At 55.3% G+C, this 6,587-nt stretch overlaps 2 protein-coding genes across 2 annotated transcripts in view; one reads left to right on the top strand and one right to left on the bottom strand.

Moving 5' to 3' along the window:
• Positions 1 to 150: 150 nt before the first annotated feature.
• Positions 151 to 3,728, top strand: HSPA5 (heat shock 70kDa protein 5 (glucose-regulated protein, 78kDa); the record flags this gene model as incomplete). Its single annotated transcript, XM_010139945.1, has 7 exons — positions 151 to 382; positions 677 to 814; positions 1,087 to 1,199; positions 1,291 to 1,681; positions 1,966 to 2,203; positions 2,344 to 2,511; positions 2,862 to 3,728. Coding segments are annotated over 7 exons (1,840 nt in total), but the record flags the coding sequence as incomplete, so codon positions are not given.
• An 865-nt stretch (positions 3,729 to 4,593) lies between these two features.
• Positions 4,594 to 6,587, bottom strand: part of RABEPK (Rab9 effector protein with kelch motifs) — a gene marked incomplete at its 5' end in the record, with an annotated part of 2,483 nt that continues 489 nt past the window's right edge. The window contains 4 exons of the mRNA XM_010139944.1: positions 4,594 to 4,856; positions 5,065 to 5,214; positions 5,514 to 5,663; positions 6,391 to 6,552. Of these exons, the coding sequence (XP_010138246.1) occupies positions 4,594 to 4,856; positions 5,065 to 5,214; positions 5,514 to 5,663; positions 6,391 to 6,552 (725 nt within the window). The remainder of the gene's footprint in view (positions 4,857 to 5,064; positions 5,215 to 5,513; positions 5,664 to 6,390; positions 6,553 to 6,587) is intronic.

Below are 6,587 nucleotides of genomic sequence, written 5' to 3'. Positions count from 1 at the left end.
CGTGGAGTGGTGGGGGGGGACAGCTGGGCCTGTGCTGAGCTTCTGCTGGTGGAGGGAGAGTGGGCTGTGAGGCCTGGGGAGAGGGAAAAGCAGACGGTGGGGGCGTGCAGGCCCCAGCGTCACCTGACTGCTCTGCTACTGCCCCCTCAGTGTGGGAGTCTTCAAGAACGGCCGTGTGGAAATCATTGCCAATGACCAGGGGAACCGCATCACGCCGTCCTACGTGGCGTTCACGCCTGAGGGAGAGCGCTTGATCGGGGACGCTGCCAAGAACCAGCTTACATCCAACCCCGAGAACACTGTGTTTGACGCAAAGCGGCTCATTGGCCGCACCTGGAATGACCCTTCTGTGCAACAGGACATCAAGTACCTGCCCTTTAAGGTGAGCCCCAAATGCGAGGAGTGGGTGACAGGAAGGAGCTGACATGTCCAGTCAGAAGAGGCTGCTGCATCATGGTGCCCTTTGGAGCGCCCCTGCAGCACCCCAGCCCTCTAGGGTGGTGTGGGTGTAGGGATGTGCTCTGGATGCAGACAGCAGCTCCTTGTGTTTGCCGGTGTTCCAGTTGTGTCTTGTTACATAGCGGCTTTGCTTAATCTTCAGAGAGGCGGAAGCACTGAGACGGTGGGAATGGTTCTGTGAACCGTTGATCGGGACCGTGCACGTTGTCCTTTTCAGGTGGTGGAGAAGAAAGCCAAGCCCCATATTCAAGTTGATGTTGGAGGTGGACAGACAAAAACATTTGCTCCTGAGGAAATCTCTGCTATGGTGCTGACAAAGATGAAGGAGACTGCAGAGGCTTACTTGGGCAAGAAGGTGAGTTCACGAGCGCTGCTAGAAAGAACCTAAAGCAGCAGCTGTACAAAGCTGCAGATGGGTGGGCTGAGCCGTGGACTAAGCTGGTGGCTCTGAGCTCCTCAGCGCCACTGGTGCCTGTGGCAGCCTGGCTAAAGGAGCTCAGCCGTGGGGGTCTTACTCTTCTGGTAGAGAACAGAGGGCCCCTTGTGATCTGCAGGTCTGTGGCTGCTGACAAGCTACATGCTTTCCTTTCCCTTGTATAACCTGGGTCTTTCTCACCCCGTGTCCAGGTGACCCACGCCGTTGTTACTGTGCCAGCCTACTTCAATGATGCTCAGCGCCAGGCGACAAAGGATGCTGGTACTATTGCTGGCTTGAATGTGATGAGGATTATTAACGAGCCGTAAGTAGCCTGAACCCCCTGCAGCTGGCTTGGTGGGGTGTGGGGGGGTCTGCTGTAGTTCCTGTGTGCTGAAGGGGCTGTTCCTCCACAGAACAGCCGCTGCCATTGCTTACGGGCTGGACAAGAGAGAGGGCGAGAAGAACATCCTCGTGTTTGACTTGGGTGGTGGCACTTTCGATGTCTCCCTCCTGACAATTGACAATGGAGTCTTTGAAGTTGTGGCTACTAATGGTGACACTCACCTGGGTGGAGAAGACTTTGACCAACGTGTTATGGAGCACTTCATCAAACTCTACAAGAAAAAGACAGGAAAAGATGTCAGGAAGGATAACAGAGCTGTGCAGAAGCTACGACGGGAAGTGGAGAAAGCAAAACGAGCCTTGTCATCTCAGCACCAGGCCAGGATTGAAATAGAGTCTTTCTTTGAGGGAGAGGATTTCTCGGAGACACTGACTCGAGCCAAGTTCGAGGAGCTGAACATGGTAAGTTGAGAACGGTGAAGTTACGCTGCCTCAGCTCTCGAGTGGGGACTGGGGATGTGCCGTGTTTGTCCCCTGCTGCTGCACTGTGCTGTGATATAAATAGCTGACAGTGGGCAGCTGCTCCCGGCCGGTGCTGCCTGTGCCCAGCTGACAGCTGAGGGTTGGTTGTGAACCTGTTGGTGTTCCCGCTCTGCAGTGGGTGTCCTCTGTACCCTAAGGCTGCATAACTCAGGGGCTGGGCCTGTGGGAACTGAGTCTTACTCCTGGGCTCTCATGTCTTCTAGGACCTGTTCCGTTCCACTATGAAGCCTGTTCAGAAGGTTCTGGAAGATTCTGACCTAAAGAAGTCTGACATTGATGAGATTGTTCTTGTTGGTGGCTCTACTCGCATCCCCAAAATACAGCAGTTGGTTAAGGAGTTCTTCAATGGGAAGGAGCCTTCTCGTGGCATCAACCCAGACGAGGCTGTGGCCTACGGTGCGGCTGTCCAGGCTGGCGTTCTCTCTGGGGACCAAGACACAGGTAACGGCACCTGACAAATGAACTCTGCCAGCCCTTAAATGCGTGGTGCTGCTGGGACCTCAGGATCCTGTTGGCAGCGATGAGGTGTGGCTCTTTGAGGTTGAGTTCAGGTCAGTCTTACCCTGATCTGTCTGTCACAGGTGACTTGGTGTTGCTTGATGTCTGTCCTCTGACCCTGGGCATTGAGACTGTTGGAGGAGTAATGACTAAACTGATCCCAAGAAACACTGTTGTGCCCACCAAGAAGTCTCAGATCTTCTCCACAGCTTCTGACAACCAGCCAACTGTGACAATCAAGGTCTACGAAGGTAAGTGTCACCTGTGGTGACTGACCTGTGACAGCTGGGATCTGTCTAAGACTTTCATACTAGCTGCTCTCTTGTCACCAAGGCTGTAGATGTTTCTAGACAGTTATGGAGAAGTGCTTGGTGACAGTGCCAGCTTGCTGAAGCTGCTCCCTAGTTCCTAGAACTTTCTCAAATGTTTTTTTTCCTGTGGCTCTGCTCTGAAGAGCCCTTCAGAGTAAGGTGGTGCTGTGGGAGGGGTCTAGGCAGAGGCCAGGCTGGACTTAAAACCGTGTCTTGAAAACATCTGTAGCTCATGGTTGCACAAAGCAGAATCCCCAGGAAAGAAAGAAACCAAATCTTGTGTATTCCAGGTGAGCGTCCCCTCACCAAGGACAACCATCTCCTGGGAACATTTGATCTCACTGGAATCCCTCCCGCCCCTCGTGGCGTGCCCCAGATTGAGGTTACTTTCGAGATCGACGTGAACGGGATCCTTCGGGTCACAGCTGAAGACAAGGGCACTGGGAACAAGAACAAGATCACGATCACAAATGACCAGAACCGGCTGACACCAGAGGAGATTGAGAGGATGGTCAATGATGCTGAGAAGTTTGCAGAGGAAGACAAGAAGCTTAAGGAGCGCATTGATGCCCGGAACGAGCTGGAGAGCTACGCCTATTCCCTGAAGAACCAGATTGGGGACAAGGAGAAGCTGGGCGGGAAGCTGTCCTCTGAGGACAAAGAAACGATAGAGAAAGCCGTGGAGGAAAAGATCGAGTGGCTCGAGAGCCACCAGGATGCGGACATTGAAGACTTCAAAGCCAAAAAGAAGGAGCTGGAGGAGGTTGTTCAGCCGATCGTCAGCAAGCTGTACGGCAGTGCGGGCCCTCCCCCAGGTGAGGAGGAGGCAGCTGAGAAGGATGAGTTGTAGATAGGGGTGTCTCCCCGGGAGTGTGTGTATATATTGGACTCAGGAACACTTGTTAAAATATTGAACTGAGTTTGGAATGTACCTTTGAATCTTCACTTGCGAGTGGAGCTGGAAACGCTGGCCCGAAGCGGCTCTATTCTGCTGTTCGTTAGCAGTGGCGCATCTGGGGGGGTGGGGGTGTAAAAAAATGCGGAATGGGTTTAGGAGCAGCGGCAGTGGAAGCATCTATTTAACAGCTCGGTCATGGGAACTTGGTGTAGAGTTTTCTACCTGAAGTGACCACAATAAATTTGTTATTTACACTGGACTTTGTCCTAGCTCGTGTTCTCCCCCAGCTCCTGCTGACCAGGGTGGGACTCCACAGGACAGGGCCAGCCTGCAGTAGATCCTCCTAAGGTCAGGGGAGTGGAGAGGGGGTCTGGGGTGGTCTTCCCTGGCCTGCACAGCCTCTCTGGAGCCTGGAGGGGCTCCTTCTGCTTTTCCCTGCCTCACAGGGACGAGGCAAATGTGAAAGTTACAGCCTGGGAGGGAAGAGAGGAGCTTCACAACTTGTGCTTCCTGCAGTACTGAAACTGTTTCTAGGAGCTTTACTGGAGTCGACAAGGGGCCCGTTCTCAGAGTGAAATACTGAAAAAGCAGAAAAGCTGAACTGGAACTTGGATCTTTTTATTTAACTGGCCTTATCCCAGCTGCAGGGTTTGGTGAGAAGCGGCACCAAGTACAGAAGGTGCTTTGTGGTGTCTGCTCTGCTACCTCCTACACCTGCCCAGCACTTCCCCTTCCCTGTGGGGGCGGGTGAGGGAACAACTTTCTTCTGCTTTTTTAGCTTTCACTGTTTTGAAAGCAAACTCAAATTGCCCCCAAAAAGCTTGTTTCCAGGAACTGCTGTGGCTTTGCAGAGAGGCGTGCTGGGGCAGCCACCAGGAGGGGACAGTGCCCAGACACACTGCAGACCACTCCTGGCGCTCGGGTTCCAGCAGCCCGTGATGGGAGTGACAGTGGCTGAGGCCCTTCAGCGCCTGCCATGGGGAAAGCTGGGACTCAGCACCTGCAGGGTGTGTCAGCACAGCACCAGCTCTTCGAGGGTAAGAATCTCTTTATTGAAAGAATCATCTTCATCCGACAGTACCACAAAAGCTGCAGGAAGGGCTGGCGCTGCACAGGCACCTCCACTACTCGATCAGACTGACCAGGCAGTCCTGGTAGATCTCCCCCTGTGTGTCCATCCCACCGAAAACCAACAGCAGGTGCAGCACCGTGTCCTCACTGCCCTCCTCCTCCTGGCTCCTCCGCAGGGGCCCAGCTCTGTCCTCCCAGGCAATGGCTCTCGGGTCCCCGCTCTCACCAGCCGGCCAGGGAATGATGCACATGGCATGGTCCAGCCTCCCAGCAGGCAGAGGGGAGTGGAACTGGAGGAGCGTCCACTGCTGCGTCTCTGCAGGGCAAAGACACACACCCACAGCTCTAAACAGTTGAGAAAGCTGCCGGGACAGCGACACGGTTAACCAGACCAGTCCTCAACATGGGAGTGTGAGTCCTGTACTGGCATCGTGCCAGTGCGATGCCAGCGCCCGGCAGCTGAGGGGGAAACGTGTTCCCAGCTCACTGGCGCTGGCTGTGGCGCAGCCGAGAGGTCTCCCTACCTGTGTGATACTTGTAGGTAGTGTCCAGTGTCCCCTCAGGACCGATCCCACCAAAAATGTACACGTGGTCTCTAAACACGGCGGAGGAGTGGGACGCCCGCCCCCCCGGGACATCTCCGGTGGCCGCTATCTTCACCCATCTCATGTCGTCTGTTGGAGACACAGAACACTCCTGGCTGTGCGTTATAAAGCCCCCAGAAGTCGTGTTGTTCCCGATGAACAGGGTAACACTCGAAGAACTCATCTTTTAGGAAACAGGTTCCCCAAAACCTAAACACACTCCCCAGCAGCTGCTGCTCAGTGGAGCCTCCACCCACACTCACTGATATCGATGTAGAACAGGTCGCTGTGAAAAACATCTCCAGCTAAACCCCCGTGGATGAAGAGTTTGGTCCCGACTGCCCACTCCCCAGCAGCTGCTGCTCAGTGGAGCCTCCACCCACACTCACTGATATCGATGTAGAACAGGTCGCTGTGAAAAACATCTCCAGCTAAACCCCCGTGGAGGAAGAGTTTGGTCCCGACTGCCACCACGATGTGTCCGTGCCGAGGAGAGGGGGGGTCACCGAGAGTGTCTGGCTGGGACCAGGTCAAGGTGGCTGCAAACGAGAGTAACACGTGTGAGGAAGGAAACACTGGAAGCTTCTCGGTGGTGGCCCTTGAGCCCCGCGGAGGCTTCCGAAGGAAGGGAAGGGTTACTGCTGTGCCACAAAGCTCAGGCAGCCGCTCCGATGGAGACCTGCGCTGGGCGCGTCCCCCAGCCGAAGGACGGGCCCCCTGCGCGGTGCGCGTCACCCAGCAGCAGGACGGGCCCGTTCAAACGGGACATCAAACCCTTTCTGGTGCATGCAGGGCCATGAGAGTGAACGGGACAAGTCCAGCAGCACCGGATGATGCCACCTCGGAAAGGAATCAGCTGTTGAACAAGCGTGACAGAAGCCTCCCAGGGCACTCTTCATCCTGGAGCCGTACGCTGCCATCCTGGCCCAAATCCCCAGCGAGCGCGAGAAGAGCAGTGGGACACCCACCCCCCCATTTACATCGGCAGCCGCAGCAGAGGCCCAGCGCTCCCGCGTCTGGCTGAATCCGAAACGCAGGTTCTGCCACCTCCTGCTCAACAGCAGACAGATTCTGCCGTTACATGAACAGCCCGCGAGCGCGAGAAGAGCAGTGGGCCACCCCCCCCCCCATTTACATCGGCAGCCGCAGCAGAGGCCCAGCGCTCCCGCGTCTGGCTGAATCCGAAACGCAGGTTCTGCCACCTCCTGCTCAACAGCAGACAGATTCTGCCGTTACATGAACAGCCCCTTAGGCATCCTGAGGTACCTGTGTCAAACACGTGAAGCTGCTGGTCCTTCACTGGTTCTGCTCCTTTATCTCCGCCTCCAAACACATAGAAACGGTCCCCGATAGCTGCTGAGGAGGTGTGAAAGGTCCTGGGCAGTGGCTGCAGACCCCTCACTGCGGGACTCTCCCAGGTTCCTTTTTCTAATTAAGACATTTGATGAACAAAGTCATCAACA

This window comes from Buceros rhinoceros, unplaced genomic scaffold, assembly GCF_000710305.1.
Source record: "Buceros rhinoceros silvestris isolate BGI_N320 unplaced genomic scaffold, ASM71030v1 scaffold33537, whole genome shotgun sequence".
Lineage (NCBI taxonomy): Eukaryota > Metazoa > Chordata > Aves > Bucerotiformes > Bucerotidae > Buceros > Buceros rhinoceros.
This window is presented reverse-complemented; position numbering and strand designations above follow the sequence as displayed.